The sequence below is a fragment of the Theobroma cacao genome, chromosome 1, assembly GCF_000208745.1.
Source record: "Theobroma cacao cultivar B97-61/B2 chromosome 1, Criollo_cocoa_genome_V2, whole genome shotgun sequence".
NCBI lineage: Eukaryota > Viridiplantae > Streptophyta > Magnoliopsida > Malvales > Malvaceae > Theobroma > Theobroma cacao.
Window position 1 is genome coordinate 36,516,012 of NC_030850.1, and position 20,281 is coordinate 36,536,292.

The window sequence follows — 20,281 nt, forward strand, 5'->3', positions numbered from 1 at the left end:
GGGTTCAAGCTCCACTAGGCTTCAAAGGTCCCCTCCAATTCGGTTTGGGCCCAAAGGGTCTGCTGCACTTGTTTTTTTTCTGATTTGGGCTTGAATAGTTCAAGAATGCCTTAGCCCAAGGAGGATATCAAGCTTGCCGCAACAAGCCACTTAATCCTCTTCAATGTGCGTCGTTTTTGGCTTTCAAAAATGCTTCAAACGACGTCGTTTTGATCTCTTATACCTGGGTATAAAAGCTTCTTTTCTTTTCTCTCTCTTCACTTTCCTCTCTCACTTTCTCTCTCTTGCCACAATTCTCTCAATCTTCTCCTTAAGCTTTTCTTTTTTTTCTTTTCTTCTTCTCTCTTTTTTTTTTCTTTCTTTCTTGGCTCGCAGATCTCCCTCCTCTCTCTTTCTCCCAGCTTCTTCCCCTCTCTTTTGCCGCCGGCGTCCCTTCTCCTCCACCGACCAGATCTGGGTCTCCAAGACCTTTTTTTTTTTTTCTGCTTTCTCCTTTTTTACTTTTTGTGTTTTTTTGTTGTGATTTTGGTTTTTTTAGTGCTTGTGGTTAGGTATTTAAGCTGGTAGATCTTAGGATTTTTTTGTTTCTAAAAATCTGTGTTGTTTTTTTTTTGTGTTCTTGATTGTTGGATTTTTTTTGAAGAAGATGGAGTTTTTTTTTTTAATCCGATTTTTCTTTTCCAAAAATCCCCCCTCAGCCTCAGATTTTTCAAGGTTCTTTTAGAACCCAATTGTCTAAATCTTTGGACAATCATGATCTTGGCAACACTAATTCTGGATGGGTAACCTTCAGGTCAAAAAAAATTCACCAAAAATGAAATCAAATCTCAGCTGCCAGAAGAGCATTGAATGCTCTGTATTTTGTTGACAATGAAGGCTAAGCGTGCTTCCAGCGTTTTTTTTTTAATTTTGATTTTTTAATTTTTTATTTATTATTATTGTTTTTATTTTATTAAAAAGAAGTGTCTACACTTACACAGTAGGTGAGTTGACAACACTAATATGTATACAAAGAAATGTTGTTTTTTTGCTCGTGGTTCATTTGGGTACAGAGATGGTTCAGAACAGATTGCTCTATTTGACAGTTGTCTTTATTCTTTTGGAGGGGGACATGGAACATGTGCATGCAGTCACCAGCAACTATTGATCTACTAGAGAGAAGAAGTGATCCTGCAAATTTTTAGCTTAGGAGATAAATGTATACAAAGAGTGCTAATAATCCGTACAGATTGACCTATTAGCCTGGCAAATTTCTCTTTGTAAATTAATATAAAGTTTTCATAGGATAAGATGATGAAAATAAGGATAATATGATGAAAATAAAATAATCTGATACAAGTATGTAATCCAAAGAAGCCCCAGAAAGTGTCAACCTTTGGATGCTATCCATAAATGGAACAAAAAACTTAGAAAACAATTCAACCTTGCCATGAATCTGTGATCTGCAAACCCATGTTAGCTTGAAGATTCATGGGAAATAGACACGTTTCTTCTCCTCAATTCGTTCAATTTTGCAATATGCATTGTCAAGTTCTTCTTATGTCTGCTTGTCTACAACATGTCCAGATTTGAAGCTGAGTTCAGTGCAATTGCAGACCCAGAGATGAATCTTTTTCCATTTATGGAGATTAGGGAATTCCATTGGTGTAGAAAAGATGCTATGTTGTCAATTGAGCTTGATAAATTATGGCTAGACCGACATAAATCAAACTTTGGAGAATGATTACAAATAGATGATCATATACCCTTTAATTTTTCTAAAAAAAATATAAGGGCAAATTAAATAACACAAACTTAATTATTTCTTCAATTTTATGAAAAAAAAAAAGAAATATTGTTATCATAGAAAAAGCTATGCTACCTATTCTTTTATGACTAAAATTACTATAACAATTCGTAACCGAACTTCGATAATTGATGCATCTATTTATTATTTAAAAAAATAAATTTGAATTATTTTAAATAATAAAAAAATTATAGAGACATTTGAATTTTCATTTGTTGAACATTTGAATGAAATTTCAAATTAAATAAAGTACAATAACCATTACTATCGAAATAAATCAAAACTTGATAGATTCACGAGATGTGAAACAAACAGATACTTTATTTATATATAGAGCATACAAAATTACACACTTTATTTACTTATCATACAAACTTAATTTTACATCACTTAGGAAGACAAACTCACAAATACTAATATTAATTTGGTACAAAACTATTTTTAATTTTTTATTTTTCAAGATTTTTTTTTCTATTTTTAATCTTATCATGAGAAACCTGCAAATCTTGGATACATACCCTACGTCCACATCCCGTAAATATATATACATAGCTTGAGTTCTAGATTATTCAGGCTCCCACCTTCTAGGAGTTGAGAGTGAAAGCCATCCACCTAAGGTTTTGCTTGCTGGGTCTGGTCTTTCGGGGGCTCTGCTGTCTTGTTCCTAGGTCCGACAAATGCCTGGATCAAGCATGGAGGCTCAGGTTCCCTGTTTTTCAACTTAACCAACAGCTGGATCAAGCACCGCAAAATTAAAGGCGCAGCAGCTGTGATCAAGGCGAGTTGAAATTTGTCTTCATCTCCGGTAACAGCAAAGATTGCAGATCCATAAGTTATAATCATTGAAACGCCAGCAACCCTTACTTCAAACTTGAAAGGAAAATTATGCGTGAGAGACATAATGACAAGTACCGCTGCAGAAAAGGCTAGGGTGTTGGAAGTCAAGAAAACGTAGTAGGCATCTGAGTCAGATGCACAGATAGCAGTGCCTGCCGTATGGTAATCGTTGGTTTCCTGCCATACACCGCCAGGGGGGTTAACCCCAGCTTGGAAGGTCACGGCAGCTATAAGGGTCGCAACTACCAAGAGAGCGTTGCGGGCGTCGGCTCTATTCTTATCCCTGTCCTCCTCGTTTGCACCTTCCTTGTACTGAAAATAACGACACCAGTCCTTGAAAGTAGTCCCAACCATTGTTTTCTCTTGGGTTTTGAACTACAAACAGGATTCAAGAATTGAAGAAGCTTTTTGTTTATGGGGATATGAAGAAAAACAAAGTAGTAGATGGATTTCTCCAGAAAAGCTTGGGGTTTGGCTGAGTCTTAATTCAGCTTTTTATAGTTCGCAACAGTATCAATCCCGTGACAAATATGAAGACAATTCACTGTTCTTTTTCTATATTTGCATGATTATGTTTGGACAAAATGAGGAGTAGATTCCTATCTCATCTTTGGACATTGATTATGATTACGTCTGTTAATTAATTAATAATTTAGTTTTCTTCAACCTTGTCAATGTTGTTAATTAGGACAAAAACCTGATAGGCACTTCCACTTCCACTGCCAAGATACGTCTGTATGATTTGTATTTCTCAATTTAATGGCATCATCTTCCTTTTTGGTCAATGTAGGGAAGAAGATTACATAATCATGCATTTCTAGTTTATATAAGTATATATTTAATATTTTAATAAGTCTTATTATCTAAAATTTCAGTAACACAGTATTACTGAATACCCATAAATAAAGGGTTATTTACGAAATACGTATAAAAATTCAATAATTATATGATATTTCGGTAAGTAAGTATCTAATCATTATTTTACGTAATAAAGTATCTAATATTTCAATAATTTTATTTACTCATGTTTTTCATATAAGTTATTGATAAAGCATGTTCATGGTGACTAAATAATATATGAAAAATAAGAAAAATAATCATTCATTTCAAAGTTAGTAAAAAATTATTTGAGTTTAAAATGTGTTTTTATCATCATTTGTTCAATTCTCGTTCGAATATAAGATTCAAAAATCGAAAATATTAGAAAAAAGTAAATATCAATTATATAATTAATCAAATATAAATTTTTTTAATAATAATGATAATTTTATTTATAATTGAAAATAACATGATCATATAGTTAATTTTACTGTCCTTAACAAATCAGCTATAGGCCCTTATCAATATTACAATTACATTTTAACATCAACATCCATTGCAATCAAAAATTCAAATATTTTTCGATAACAGAATACAGAAAATTCCTACAAAGAAGAATAACACTTACTTGATTAAAAATCAAATAAACTTCAAGATTTTAAAAATAAAGAACAAGTTATTATATATGTTGGCAAGATAACAATTACCAGAGGAGTAAAATTCTAAGGTACTGAATCAATTCATGGTACAAAGAGGAGCCACATTCTGAATTCCAAGTCGATTTCCGTTCGTCTCCAATGCTTTCGCCTTGTATCTGGACCAACTCTCCATTTCTTGAACAACCGTATGGTAAACCGTGCAAACTCCTCAAGAAATCGAATTCCCATCACAGTGACCGTGTTACATAGATCACTTATTTTCGTTGGACGTATATAGCTAATAGCTACGACGTAAGTAGCAATCATTGAAAACATGGCCAGCCGAAAGCCTGCCCTGGGAGGCATGGGCGGACCCATGTATATGTGTGTGGTGTCACATGACACCACTCAATTTAAAAGAATATTTATTTATTATATTATTTTTTAGAGTTTATATATTTAATAATACTATAAACTTATTATTTTTTTATAATTTTGTAAAAAGTGTGTTCAAAAAGTAAATTTTATTAAAAAATTTATATATTAATAATATTTAAATATTTTTTAAAAAAATATTTAAATATTATCAAAAAGTAAATTTATCAAAAAATAATTTATATATTAATATTTAAATTCTACATGAAAAATTAAAATATTTTTTTTATAATTTAAAATTTTATTAAAAAAGTCAAAACCTAAACTACTCTCACTCTTCAAAAATTTTAATCTTATTATTGAGACTTACAGTGACTTTCTTCTTTTCTATAATTGATTGTGTTTTTCATTTTCTTAAAGTAACTCAACTAAATTTTAATTGTAAAAAATTTTTAAACCAAGTTAAGTTTTTAAATATTTCATGTTTAAATATTTGTTGATTAATTTGATAGTTTGGATTCATAATTATATTCTTGAAATTATTAGTCTTTTTTTTTATTTTGTAGATATTAATTATTTGATTTTTGTATTTTACTTTATGTGGTTTGTAGATTATTATATTTAGTTTTGATTAATAAATAGAAATTTGTTTTATTATTAGTTGTTGAACTTGATAATTTGCTACGTAAGATTATATTTTGTTTAATTCTAATATTTTAGTTTATGGTAATGAGTAGTAATTTTTAACAAGGTTTTATAATTTTAAATAAATAAGCCATGGAAAGATATTTTACAAGAAAAAAAAAATTATTTCACAAGAATCAGATCCCGAGCAACAACAACAAAATTCTACTAACGATTTTAGTCAACAATCGTCTAAGTAAAGTTGTGTTGAATTTGATTTAAATACTCTTCTGACATATCCTGAATTGAGAAATTTTTTTTTGAGTATCATGATCAAAATGAAATTAGAAGAGCATATTTGCAGAAAGGGTCACTGATACTATCATACCATGTTTTCACAATATGAAAAATTGTCATGGATAATTATAGGTTTTTAGATATTTTTATTTTGAAGTATTAAATGAATATATTGAATTTACATTTTTCTTAATTTAATGTTAAAATTTTTATTTTATGAATTTTAACATATTTATTTTTTTACTTAGTATTTTAATTATAACACCACTCAAGAAAATTCTTGAGTCTGCCCCTGCTAAGAGGGAATCCACTGGTGAGGAGAAAGGTCATGGCAACTGATGCAATGAAACCAATTGAATTAAAACCGATGAACACAGAAAAGATTGGAGGGTTTTTACTCATGACAGCCTCTCCGAGTGTCATGGTTCTAGATCTCTTCTGAACGACGTGGGTGCCGACGGTCGTAGAATTTTTACTCTCTGCTAACCAAAAACCACTTGGTGGGCTCAGAATTGCTTGGTATGTGATCGTTGCTATCAGGACTGGCACAACCATTAATGAGTTTTTAGTTTCACTTGATGATTCCGTAACCTCTTTCATCAGTTCCTTCCATAGGTTCCATGAACAACAAGATCGCAATATTTGCTCGTTGTTAAGGCTTTCTGCTTTGGTTTGGATATGAGCAGGGCCTGTTGTGATTTCTTGGGCTTTCACAGCTCCAGCTTGCTGAAACATCTGATAAATATGAATATCATACAAATCACCTCCACTTTGGAGCAGAAGATCTAGGACATCCTTCGGCGTAAAGCCGTTTGAGGTTATGGCATTTGCGTTAACCCTGGAAACCACTGCTTCTTGACCAATTAACAGAGCTATAATCTGCAAATGATATACATCCATAATTTACAACTTCTGTAAAGGATTCAATGTGGAATTAAACATAACTTTTTAGAAAATATCGACAACGCAATCAGTACAATCTATTCTTCCTTAGAATTTAGGGTAGTCTAGGAATTAAAGAGAATTTAATTAGAATAACAGGCTTTGGACTCTAGCATGATCAAAACTAGGATTTAGTCGCTCATCTACTTCAACTTATACGTGACATCTTTCCGCAACCAGAACGCTGTAGAAGAAATGTAGTTTGGTATTTATTACATTTCCAATTAAATAATGATTTGCATAAGTTTATTGATAATTAAAGTTAAATTTCATTTGTCGAGAAAGTAATGAAAGATTTTTAATTTTAACTTTGATTTACAAGTTAATAAATAATCATAATTTTATTAATTAATTTAATTAATTATATAAATTTATCTTTAATTATAGGAAATTGAAAAAAAAAATAGGTTTCAAATCTCACGATTTCTTTTTAGATTTATATATTATATGTGTATATAAACAATGGTATATATATATTGTAATTAATAATTTTATAAATTATAATTTTGTAATGTTAACACAAAATAAAAAATAAATATGTTTACATTTAAAGTACATATACATATATATACTAAAAGTATTTTAATATATACAATAGTAATTATATTCTTTATAAATGAACTTAATATATAACGAATATATATTAAAAGACATTATATGTCAATTAATAATTATTGTTTCATGAATTAATTTAATTAACTATATGGATTTGTCCTTAATTACAAAAAATTAAAAAAAAAAATAGGTTTCAAAACTATTTTAATTTCACAATCTCTTTAGGTTTATATATTATAAGTATATATAAATAAATGTATATATATATATATTATAATTAATAATTTTATAAATTATAATTTTTTTAATGTTAACATAAAATAGAAAGTAAATATGTTTATATTTAAAATATATATTAAAATATTTTAGTATATATATAATAGTAATTATGTTTCTTATAAATTAACACAATATATAAACTATATATATTAAAAGACATTAGAAGTTAATTAATAATCATAGTTTTATAAATTAATTTAATTAACTATATGAATTTGTCTTTAATTTCATGAAATTAAAAAAAATTAAATTCCAAAACTATTCTAATCTCAAAAGCTCTCTTTAATTATATATATTATAAGTTTATATAAACAATAGTATATATATTATAATTAATAATTTTATAAGTTATAATTTTTATAATGTTAACACAAAATAAAAAATAAATATATTTATATTAAAAGTATATATATAATAGTAATTATATTCCTTTATAATGTAATATAATATTCATATTATTTGAATATAATAAATAATGTAATAATTTTTTAATTTAAATCTATTAATGTCATCACATTAATAATTAGAGTAATCATACTTTGATATCTTTGTTAGTTTTTAACAAAAAGAATTGCTTGTAAAATTAGTAAAATTGTATATTTTTAATTATATTATTAAAATAATAAAAAATATTTTATAAATGATAATCGAGTTTGGGTAATGGATGTTCAATGAGTGGTACTTGAACTGTATCCGAATCCGATACGGATAGTAAAATCATTACCTGAATCTGTCTCAAACACGATTACAAGATACTCCAATTTTATATAACTGGATCGAGTATTCACAAGTATCTTATAATAAGGTACCCATTACTATCTCTAACCAAAATCAAAGTCTTGATTTCAGTGCCTTAAAACAACTAAAACAACGGACTGAACTAAATACATAAGCTAATATCGCATTACAAAAGAAAGAACAATAAAATAAACAAAAAGACAAACAAGGCTTTAAAAACAAGTTAAATGCACGAACATTGTTCGCTATCAAAATGGCTAAGCGAACATTGTTCATACATTACAGTCTGGCTATCAAAAGTCTCATTGTCGATCAATTTCTGAAATTTCTTTTAGTTGATGATTGTGCCTTTTTTAGTGGTCAGGAAAATTCTAAATACCCTGTAACATCTGATAATGCATGTGAATATACTGCTTGAACCTGAAACCCTTGGAATATATCAGATAAAAACAATATAAAAACTAGCATTAAAAGTCTGACAGTGGGAGTTTCCTTTTCATTGATGCCCCTTTTTCCCCCCAATTCTGTTAAAGGTGATGCTTTTGGTTGATACTTGCTCTTATCCACCTTAAGATTCTCACAGAAACTTTTCTTTTTTCTTTTGGTGTGCCACTAAAAGTGCAGAGGTGACGATTGTGTTCATAATTGGGCAGCATTTCGGGCTGGAACAAAGAATGAAAACATTGAGTGGTGCGTAGAGCCCCTAGCCTGGGATTTAGTGATACTTACAAAGTAGGTGAGTTGACAACACTAATTTGTACACAAAGAAATATTGTTTTTTTGCTCGTGGTTCATTTGGGTACAGAGATGGGTCAAAACAGATTGCTCTATTTGACAGTTGTCTTTATTCTTTTGGAGGGGGACATGGAACATGTGCATGCAGTCACAAGCAACTACTGATCTGCTGGAGAGAATAAGTGATCTTGCAAATTTTTAGCTTAGGAGATAGATGTATACAAATAGTGCTAATAATCCGTACAGATTGTCCTATTAGCCTGTTAAATTTCTCTCTGTAAATTAATATAAAGTTTTCATAGGATAAGATGATGAAAATAAGGATAATATGATGAAAATAAAATAATCTGATACAAGTATGTAATCCAAAGAAGCCCTAGAAAATGTCAACCTTTGGATGCTATCCATAAATGGAACAAAAAACTTAGCAAACAATTCAACCTTGCCATGAATCTGTGATCTGCAAACCCATGTTAGCTTGAAGATTCATGGGAAATAAACGGGTTTCTTCTCCTCAATTCGTTCAATTTTGCAATATGCATTGTCAAGTTCTTCTTATGTTGCTTGTCTACAACATGTCCAGATTTGAAGCTGAGTTCAGTGCAATTGCAGACCCAGAGATGAATCTTTTTCCATTTATGGAGATTAGGGAATTCCATCGGTGTAGAAAAGATGCTATGTTGTCAATTGAGCTTGATAAATTATGGATAGACCGACATAAATCAAACTTTGGAGAATGATTACAAATAGATGATCATATACGCTTTAATTTTTTTTCAAAAAATATAAGGACAAATTAAATAACACAAACTTAATTATTCCTTCAATTTTATGAAAAAAAAAAGAATATTGTTACCATAGAAAAAGTTGTGCTACCTATTCTTCTATGACTAAAATTACTATGACAATTCGTAACCGAACTTCAATAATTGATGCATCTATTTTTTATTTAAAAAAATGAATTCAAATTTTTTTAGATAATAAAAAAATTATAGAGATATTTGAATTTTTATTTGTCCGAACATTTGAATGAAATTTCAGATTAAATAAAATACAATAATTATTACTGTCGAAATAAATCAAAACTTGATAGATTCACGAGATGTGAAACAAACAGGTACTTTATTTATATATGGAACATACAAAATTACACACTTTATTTACTTATTATACAAACTTAATTTTACATCACTTAGGAAGACAAACTCACAAATACTAGTATTAATTTGGTACAAAACTATTTTCAATTTTTTATTTTTTCAAGATTTTTTTTTCTATTTTTAATCTTATCATGAGAAACCGGCAAATCTTGGATACATACCCTATGTCCACATCCCGTAAATATATATATAGCTTGAGTTCTAGATTATTCAGGCTCCCACCTTCTAGGAGTTGAGAGTGAAAACCATCCACCTAAGGGTTTGCTTGCTGCGTCTGGTCTTTCGGGGGCTCTGCTGTCTTGTTCCTAGGTCCGACAAATGCCTGGATCAAGCATGGAGGTTCAGGTTTCCTGTTTTTCAACTTAACCAACAGCTGGATCAAGCACCGCAAAATTAAAGGCGCAGCAGCCGTGATCAAGGCGAGTTGAAACGTTTCTCCATCCGGGGTAACAGCAAAGATTGCAGATCCATAAGTTATAATCATTGAAACGCCAGCAACCCTTACTTCAAACTTGAAAGGAAAATTATGCGTGAGAGACATAATGACAAGTACCGCTGCAGAAAAGGCTAGGGTGTTGGAAGTCAAGAAAACGTAGTAGGCATCTGAGTCAGATGCACAGATAGCAGTGCCTGCTATATGGTCAGCCTTGGTTTCCTGCCATACACCGCCAGGGGGGTTAACCCCAGCTTGGAAGGTCACGGCAGCTATAAGGGTCGCAACTACCAAGAGAGCGTTGCGGGCGTCGGCTCTATTCTTATCCCTGTCCTCCTCGTTTGCACCTTCCTTGTACTGAAAATAACGACACCAGTCCTTGAAAGTAGTCCCAACCATTGTTTTCTCTTGGGTTTTGAACTACAAACAGGATTCAAGAATTGAAGAAGCTTTCTGTTTATGGGGATATGAAGAAAAACAAAGTAGTAGATGGATTTCTCCAGAAAAGCTTGGGGTTTGGCTGAGTCTTAATTCAGCTTTTTATAGTTCGCAACAGTATCAATCCCGTGACAAATATGAAGACAATTCACTGTTCTTTTTCTATATTTGCATGATTATGTTTGGACAAAATGAGGAGTAGATTCCTATCTCATCTTTGGACATTGATTATGATTACGTCTGTTAATTAATTAATAATTTAGTTTTCTTCAACCTTGTCAATGTTGTTAATTAGGACAAAAACCTGATAGGCACTTCCACTTCCACTGCCAAGATACGTCTGTATGATTTGTATTTCTCAATTTAATGGCATCATCTTCCTTTTTGGTCAATGTAGGGAAGAAGATTACATAATCATGCATTTCTAGTTTATATAAGTATATATTTGATATTTTAATAAGTTTTACTATCTAAAATTTCAGTAACACAGTATTACTGAATACCCATAATTAAAAGGTTATTTAAGAAATACGTATAAAAATTAAATAATTATATGATATTTCGGTAAGTAAGTATCTAATCATTATTTTACGTAATAAAGTATTTAATATTTCAATAATTTTATTTACTCATGTTTTTCATATAAGTTATTGATAAAGCATGTTCATGGTGACTAAATAATATATGAAAAATAAGAAAAATAATCATTCATTTCAAAGTTAGTAAAAAAATAAATAAAAGTTAGGAAAAATAATCATATTTTTAAAATTAATGTTTTTTCTTACCAAAATTATTTTAAAAGTTACAGAAATCATATATTATTAAATTTTTACATAATGTTATTAACAAAGAATATATTATAAGCAAGGTGGACTGAAAATAGTGGCAGGATCGTAGCAGTCACTTTCAATTTTTAATTTTTATTCCGAATCGAATTATTAACTCGATTTATAATTTTATAAAATTATTTTTTAAATAAAATCTTAAATTCGTCATTAATTATAAATTTAATAAATCTCATGTAATTGACTTCAATTATTGCTAGCGTGCATGTGAATAGTGGAAATCCGGATGACCTTGACTTAAAACGCCAGTCTTCATACCTAAAGCATGGTTATCCTACCCATAATCCATAAGACGAGACAAAAGCCGTTTTGGAGTCATTGTTTTATCATAAGGACTAGCTGTGCGTTGTCCGACTTTGAATTGCCGGGGCCTTTTTTAATTTGTTTTCGTTGATGACGTGTTTGAGCTTACGTCAGCCATATGACTTCTCTTTCGAGGGCTTCGTCTTACGTCAGCATTGCATTGCATTGCATGATGTCCAGGTTGTCATTGACTGAGGTGTTTTTTCTTTACCGTCCAGGTTGTCATTTGATTTAGTTTAGTGGTTGTTTTGAAAATATAGTTCATTTTGCTGCCAAAAGATGTCCTCAATTATGTTTTGCTTTTTGGAAAAAAAAAAAAATTTACTACCATAGGCATATTTTATTAGGTTAAAATGAAGAAGAATTAAGGTTAAAATTTTTTAAAATTAATATATTGAATTTAATCAACAATTTTTTCAGAATTGAGCTTGGATGTTTTGATTTTCATTGCTTTTGTTTATGAGTTGAAGCATTCAGATTTAGTGAATCATGTGTAGGAAGATCATTTGAATGATTTTCATTATTTTTTTAAAAAAAATTATCAATTGTTTTCAACTTACTCATACTTTAATTAAATCTGAAAAAAAAATTTAATATAGTCAATATTTAATATTCTTGTTTTATTTCTATTTAAATTTAAAATATTAAATATAAAACTATAATATATAAAATATAAATAGTTAAATACAATATACAGAATTTCACATAATGATTAAATAATATAAATAATTAAATAATATAAATAAAAAAAATAAAAAAAAAACTCTACTTTTTCTTAATTTCACACAATAGTGGTGAGTAGTCACTTTTTCTTTTGTTCAAACTTACGAGCTAATAAATTTTTTTTGAAGAAAGAAGTATGTTTCAATGTTGAGTTCCACATAAGAGAGTAAAATAAGAATAAAAGAGAATAGGAAAAGAAAAAGAAAGAAAGAGAAAGAGTTAGAGAGAAACATAAAAATTAAGATAAAGTTGAATAAGGTTTGTAGAATTAATTTATTATTTATATTAATTATTAAATAAAATAATTATTTTAAAAGAATTATTTAAAAAATATATAATAAAAAAATAAATTTAAAAAATATATAATAAATAAATAATTTTAAAATTTTAAAAAAACCACGCCCCACGCAGATACATTACCCTGGCCCCGATCTGCTAGGCAATGCAAGCAATAGTTGAAAGTATTCTCTATATTTTATTATTAATTGACTTTCGGCTACCTGGAAAGCGGCATAGCAGCCAAATTAGAATACCTGAAAGATTTGAGTGGTAAATTTTATAAGGAACAGAAGGTGTGGATACCAACGTAATTGGTCTAAATTCTCTTCATCTTTTACGAAGGATCGAAGCAATAACCTTGGACTTTCATGAGAAAGAATAGAAGCCAAGAGCTTCTGTCCGTCCTGAGGCCTCTTTGGGGACTTCACCTAATCTCAGCAGTGCAGGATGGCTTTTCTTCTGGAAGCCAATTTCCAGGCGGTTAGTTTTGATTCCATTAAAGGGGTTCTGCTCATAGTCTGACGAGGCGTCGACTTTCATTACCGTCCAGGTTCTCATTGCTTGAATTAGTTTAAGGATTTTCTTTTAATAATATAGTTTATTATTATGTTTTGCTTTTTCCAAAAGAAATGAAACCTATTGTGATTTACTACTATAGTCATACACGCAATTTTTAACCTATTGCATTAGTCTTTGTTTGAGTTTAACATGTGTTCTTATCTTTATTTGTACAGTTCGTGTTAGTCATGTTTGGCTCATTGGAAGTATCATATCATTCCAACAACAGTCTCACTAAATAATTGTTCTAATATTTAATTCATTCTTTTATCAAAAAAAATTATTCTTCAAAATTTATAATTTTTAAAAATTTTAAATAATTCAGATATTAATTATTTCACACGAGTTAAAATTCTTTTTACAAAATCATGATTAATTAATGCTTCACATTTATGATTTCTATCACAAATAAAACTTAATTATAGTAATGGTAGTATTATTTATGCGTCATGCATTATTAGAGAAACTGAGAACAATAAAAGTTGACAAGTAAAAAAAACTTGAGATTGAATGTGATTGTCGAACGTGGTGAAATGGGTTCTTAACCCAGCTATGGTGCCATGGAGGATGAGAAAACTTTACATCCAAATCACAAATTTGCTCAAGTATGTAAGACAATGGCGGATAAACCACACTTTCGCCCAGCTAATGATGATGTTGATCTACTTGCGAAAGAGGGGTCTAACGGCCTCAACAGTTGCTGTGGGTTAATCCTGAACCGCCTCCCAATCAAGGTATTGGGTCTAGGTATGTGATCGGGGAATTGTAAATATCTTTGTTCTTGATTCTTCCGAGTGAATTCCTTGATCTGTTGGGATTTTTTTTGTTAGTTTACAGCTTGATTGTTTGGGTAACAACATTTCTAGTGTGGTTGTACTGATCCTAGGTCACCGAGGGTTTGCTGTTCGCAAACAATATGTATAGGTGATTTTGAGAAGCAGAGATAGGCCTTTTTGTAATCCTGTTTTGCGTTCTGTAATCATCAATATTATTAATACAAACTACTGTATGCATTAAAAAAAACATCGTCATATTAAATAATAATTTTTTTAAAAAAATAATTTGATTCATATTTACATTTTTTTTTCTCGTAACGTATGTGTCATGATCTCATAAAAAAATTGTGCATTTCACGTCAACTATGTGATAAAGTGAAACTAGTCTCAACCTATATCTTAAAAATTAGTATAGACCACGTGATATAATTTATAAACAAATGCTGATTGGTTCTCCTTTAAGAGAGGTTAATTAATCAGACCAATTCTCCACTTACCTGAAAGTCGGCAAGGTTTTTCTTGTTTCAACCTCAGATTTTATTATATGCTACAACTAGTCTTTAATTTTGGTCAAAAAGACTTCTCTTGACATAAAAGTTCTGAACATTTTCTAAGCAATTGATTGTGTATAGACTACTTTCCAAGCCCTTTACATGTGCCAACAACATGACCCCATCCCAATTACAAGATCAACTTTGCTGAACAATAAGAGGTCCTCGCTCTGTGGAACACGTGTCCGCAAGGTTAATTAATCGGACCAATTTGACTCGAGAAACGCAGCCATACAAATGCTGTGGGCTGTAAGCAGATGAAGCAAATGCCTTTGTATTCTGCACGGTTCTTGTTATATAACATAGGATTAGAAATTCGAAAATATTAAAGAAAGGTTTAAAGCTTTATTTGTCTTACTGTTAATATGCAAAGGTTCTTGTTAATAACATAGGATTAGAAAATCAAAAGTTTAAAAAAAAGTTTAAAGTTTTATTATCTTACTGTAAATAAGTAAAAAATTTACGAGTGATAAATCTCAAAATTATCTGTATTTTATATTAATAATTAATTCAGTAACACTTATTAGTAAATGATAAGATTACCTTATTACAATTCTAATGTATCCGTGACTACTAAGTTTGAAAGAGATTCACGTTTCCACCAAGAAAAACATCGAAGAATAGTTGTTTTAATATTTAATTAATTTTATTTTTTGAAGTTTGTACTTTTTAAAATTTTTAAATAATTAAGATATTAACTAGGAGTAAAAATTCCTTCTAAGGAGTAGTGATTTATTGATGCTTCACATTTACAATCTACTTCTTTGTTTTTTGAAAAGCTGAATATTCATTCACGGCAAAGGATTTACATGGAAGTCGCAGGCTAACAAGAACAGACCTGCCAACAAACAGCAAGAAAAACCCGCTGTTTAGGTCCAGCACATACTGGGCAGAGGACCAGCCTATACAAAAAAATGACTCAACGCCTGCTTTAATCAGGCTTCGACAAAAAAATAAGGCATCTACTTCTTTCCACAAAAAAACGATGCAAGCTAAAACAATTAAACCCCAGAACAGTTAATCCACAGCAGATTCTGGGCTCTTTGAACCCCACCCTTAGCCAATGTGTCTGCATCTCCATTGGCCGAACGTAGGATATGCCCAATTTGCCATTCATCAATCCTCGTCAACATGTTATGAATAAAAATAATTTCTTTCCGCAATCTCCAAGGGACTTCTGACGGATTCCTTACCCATTTAACCACGTTTGAAGAGTCACATTCTATCATTAATTTCACGGAGGACCTCCAGGTAGAAGCTGCAAAGATAATCGCTGCCTCCTTCACTGCCAACAACTCTTCTAAGTTAGAATCTATCATCCCCATGGATTTGGAGAAAAGAGCCATAACGTCTCCATTCCAATCTTTAAGGATGCTGCCAATTCCAGCATGACCTGGGTTACCATGGGAAGCACCATCAGTGTTAAATTTGTAGCTGCCCTCCCCTGGTTTCTGCCAACTCTGTATTTCCCTTTAGTGACTGACTCTCCTCGGATTAGTAGCATTGCAGGGGTCTTTAATCAGATCATCAACACCCAAATTAACCTCAGGCCATTTGGCATGCATCCACCAAGTAATGCGCACTTTAGCAAGCTCAAACACTTGGCTGCGGTCCCAACTCTTACCCTTGAACACCATGTCGCTTCTTGTAATCCAAATAGACAATGTAATAGCATAAAAAGCCATCCTCCAAGCCAACCCATTTTCAAAACAGCTAGCAGCGTTATTCCACATTTGGAACCAAATTTCAAGTTTAGAGTGACTCACCCATTCAGTTTTCCATAAAGCACACCACTTCTGCCATACCCTCCAAGTTTCACTGCAATTAAAAAACAGGTGCCCTACAGACTCAATTTCTGATCTGCAAATAAGCAGATAGCAGCCTCACTCTTGAGAATACCTCTGCTCACTAATAACTCCTTAACAGCCAACCTCCCCTGAAGTAACTGCCAGCAGAAAACCTCTACTTTATGGGGTGCTAACCCAGCCTGTATCTGCTTTCAATAACCTGCGTAATATCTGTTAGAGCAGAGAACACTCCTACAAAGCCCTGGCCTCAACGAAATCAAGCTGACCAGCCTTAACTGCAAGACGTAAAGGTGTCCATGTGGAACACGACAGGGCAACATCAGTGAGAATCAATGGCTTTTTCGCAAGTAAATCGTTTGGCACCTTAATATTTCCTTTCCGATAGCAGCTTCAAATAATCTCTCGTCATCCATTTGAGAATTTGTGAATAAAATTGCAGAACCTTAACTTGTGGTGTCAGAAATTATTCAAAGCATTTGTCAGGAAACCTGAGGCTGCTTCTTAGAAATACTACAACCCGCTTCTTAGAGACCACGAAAGACGAGGAGTAGGTCTACTGTCTGCAAATATTATACAAATTTTATGTTACAATCTCCTTTCCTTTGAGACTCTTTTAAACTATGGTAAATTAGGGATCCAATTAATCTTGAGTATTTGGTATAGTCATCAAAGAAAATTAGAGCTCATCAAGTCAGATGACACTTTCTTGCTAAAGCAAGTTTCTTTGGTTCAAAGCACATTCTGCTCACATAATTTTTTGTTGCTAAAACAAAGTCCATTATATTAATTAAATGACTGTACGAAAAATCATAATACAAATAATTGAAATTGTACAAAAAAAAGTTGAAACGCTCGTAGGATTCGGTTCCTTCTGTGCATATCATCCTCTGAATGTCAGCATTTAAAAAAAAATGGATTTTATTGAATCAAAAGCTAGAATGCCATGGTAAGTCTAGTACCCAAAACTGGTGGAAGACTACTCTTGGTATAGGAAACTAGCTTTGGGAAGGGTTTTACCCCTAAATACAGTTTACAAAAGCAGCTGCGACATAGCCATCGGCAGCAAGTTAAAACAAGAGAGCCCACACAATAGCCATGGGCAAACAAAGTTCTAATTACAAGAAACAACCTGACAAATGACATCTAGTCATCCAAAAAAAGTCCTAAAAGTTAACCAGCTCCAGGATAAGCACATGAGAAAATCCGACCTTAACCTTTAAGCAGCACGTAGCGGCAAACCGAAGCTCTACCTCTCCCGATCCTTATCCAAAAGCAGAGAGGAACACCCTGGATCACCAAGAAGGGACTGCGACCAGAAATTCCCTGTCTTCCATCAAGAAACACTCCAAGCAAAAAGCCATTGATAGTGCCTTCTCTGGTTAGCCTTGATTTTCTGCTTCCTTTTTTTTCTTTATAAATTTCCTGTTTTTCCCTCTTCCCCCACTTAATTTTCTTCTATCTCAGCATAATCCTTCCAATCTAGCTCACATTGAAAGTTTGTGAACCATCCCATATTTTCTTACAATATGTCACGGTTCAATTAATCAAGGGATGCATTAATCAGTAATTATGAATAATTAATTGATGACATAATGAATGTGATGATTCGTTCGTTTTGCTTTCATGCTATGTCCATTCTTTGTCCTTTACAGTTTTTTCTTGTGTAATACTGATACCTGGTCCTGCAGATAAGGCCAGAAACTGAAAAGAATAGGAATTCTAGTCTTTGTTGTCAGGTGGTGAAATTCTACTTGATCTAAAAATATTTAGCCCCACTGACCTTATCCCTTCTGCTAAGTTCTCTATATTGTTCTACAGAAATTAACTGCTTGCAGCAGCTATTGATGCCAGCATTGGCCTTACTCACCAACAAGTCCACGCATGACCAGTCAATTTATCAAAATAGGCTGATTTCTCAGATCTTCAAGATCTCTCTTCTTTCTTTGTTTCGTTTTAAATTAACAGGACAGATAAAATTCTTGTAATAGGGAAGAGCCACGGAAACAATTAAATGAATGGATATGCAGTTGATAAATAAACCAAATAAACTTCTTTTTTTTTTATGATCGTGACTGAGAGAAGAAAATGGAAGGAGATTGGACAAAATGTGTTCGTCCAAGGTACATTAATAGCTGGTAAGAAGGTGGCGAGAAAAGCGTACAAAGGGATGCTGCAAACTGTCAGTAGGGTGGAAGAACCTGATGCGGGTGATCCTATTTTATAGAAGGTGCAAATGAGAGTGAGAAGGTGGGCTGGATTGAAAATGAAAATAGATGAGAGAATATGGGGCCAGGTAAGGAATTAGGGCTCGAAGAAGGTGATGCAAGGTCAAGTAAGGGGAAGCCCGTGAGCAATGAGGAGGAGGGAGAAGGGCTTGGTGATAGATGAGCCCGAGGAGGAGAATGGAGTCGGGCTCAGAATTGCTCCGTATGTGATCGCTGCTATCAGGACTTTGTAATCTTTAATACACACTTTTTATTTGTTGGAAATAGGCAAAGCACACATTTTATTTATTTATTTGGTACATAACAAATCACACACTTTATTTACAAATTATACAAACTTAATGAAACTCCAAAGTACTAGTATTAATTTTGGACACATACCCTATGTCACATCCTATAACATATATAAACAGCATGAGTTCTAAGTTGTTCAGGCTCCAACTACTAGGAATTTGCCAGTGTCTGCCTACGTTCATTGTCTTCCTCCCTCCACCTAAGGTTGTGCTTGCAGGGTCTGATCTTTCGGGGGCTCTGCTGCCTTGTTTCTAGGCCTGGAAAATGCCTGGATCAAACATGGAGGCTCAGGTTCCCTGTTTTTCAACTTAACCAACAGCTGGATCAAACACCGCATAGCTAAAGGCGCTGCTGCTATAATCAAGGCGAGTCGAAACGTTTCTTCATCCGACGTAACAGCAAAGATCGCAGATCCATAAGTTATTATCATTGAAACGGCAGCAACCCTTACTTCAAACTTGAAAGGAAAACTATGCGTGAGAGACATAATGACAAGTACCGCTGCAGAAAAGGCTACGGTGTTGGAAGTCAAGAAAACGTAGTAGGCTGATGATTCAGATTCACAGATAGCAGTGCCTGCTACATGGCCATCCTTGGTTTCCTGCCATACACCGCCAGGGGGGTTAACCCCAGCTTGGAAGGTCACGGCAGCTATTAGGGTGGCAACTACCAAGAGAGCGTTGCGGGCGTCGGCTCTATTCTTCTCCTTATCCTCCTCTTTTTCACCTTCCTTGTACTGAAAATAACGGCACCAGTCCCTGAAAGCAGTCCCAACCATTTTTTTCTCTTTGGTTTTGAACTACAAACAGAATTCAAGAATTGATGAAGCTTTTCGTTTATGGGAATATGAAGAAAATCAAAGGAAGAAAAACAAAGTAGAAGATGGATTTCTCCAGAAAAGCTTGGGGTTTGGTGAAGCCTAATTCAGCTTTTATAGTCACCCGAACCAGCAATTTACCATGACAGTTCGCAACAGTATCAATCGCCTGACAAACATCAAGAAAATTCACTGTTTCTTTTTCTTTATTTGCATGATTATGTTTGGACAAAATGAAAATGAAAAAGTAGATTCCTATCTGATCTTGCGACAATGACAACGAATTCGATTATGATTACTCAATTTGTTAATTAACTAATTTAGTGTTTTTCAACCTTGTCAACGTTGTTAATTAGGACAAAACCTGATAGGCACCTCCACTTCCACTGCCAAGATGTATCTATATGATTAGTATTTCTCCATATGTATTTGATATTTTAGTAAGT

At 32.3% G+C, this 20,281-nt stretch overlaps 4 protein-coding genes across 4 annotated transcripts; all 4 read right to left on the reverse strand.

Annotated features, from left to right (window-relative positions):
* On the reverse strand, nt 2,399–2,977 carry LOC18614511. Its single transcript, XM_007052302.2, has one exon. The coding sequence runs from the start codon at nt 2,975–2,977 to the stop codon at nt 2,399–2,401; it is 579 nt and encodes a 192-aa protein (XP_007052364.2).
* On the reverse strand, nt 4,183–6,276 carry LOC108661450. Its single transcript, XM_018118585.1, has 2 exons — nt 5,667–6,276; nt 4,183–4,430 (listed from the first exon to the last, which is right to left on the reverse strand). Exons 1-2 carry the CDS (start codon nt 6,274–6,276, stop codon nt 4,183–4,185), a joined length of 858 nt encoding a protein of 285 aa, XP_017974074.1.
* On the reverse strand, nt 9,734–10,741 carry LOC18614519. The gene has a single exon (XM_007052310.2). It carries the CDS (start codon nt 10,615–10,617, stop codon nt 10,039–10,041), a length of 579 nt encoding a protein of 192 aa, XP_007052372.1. The 5' UTR covers nt 10,618–10,741; the 3' UTR covers nt 9,734–10,038.
* Nucleotides 18,977–20,021, reverse strand: LOC18614521. The gene has a single exon (XM_007052312.2). The coding sequence runs from the start codon at nt 19,794–19,796 to the stop codon at nt 19,218–19,220; it is 579 nt and encodes a 192-aa protein (XP_007052374.2). The 5' UTR covers nt 19,797–20,021; the 3' UTR covers nt 18,977–19,217.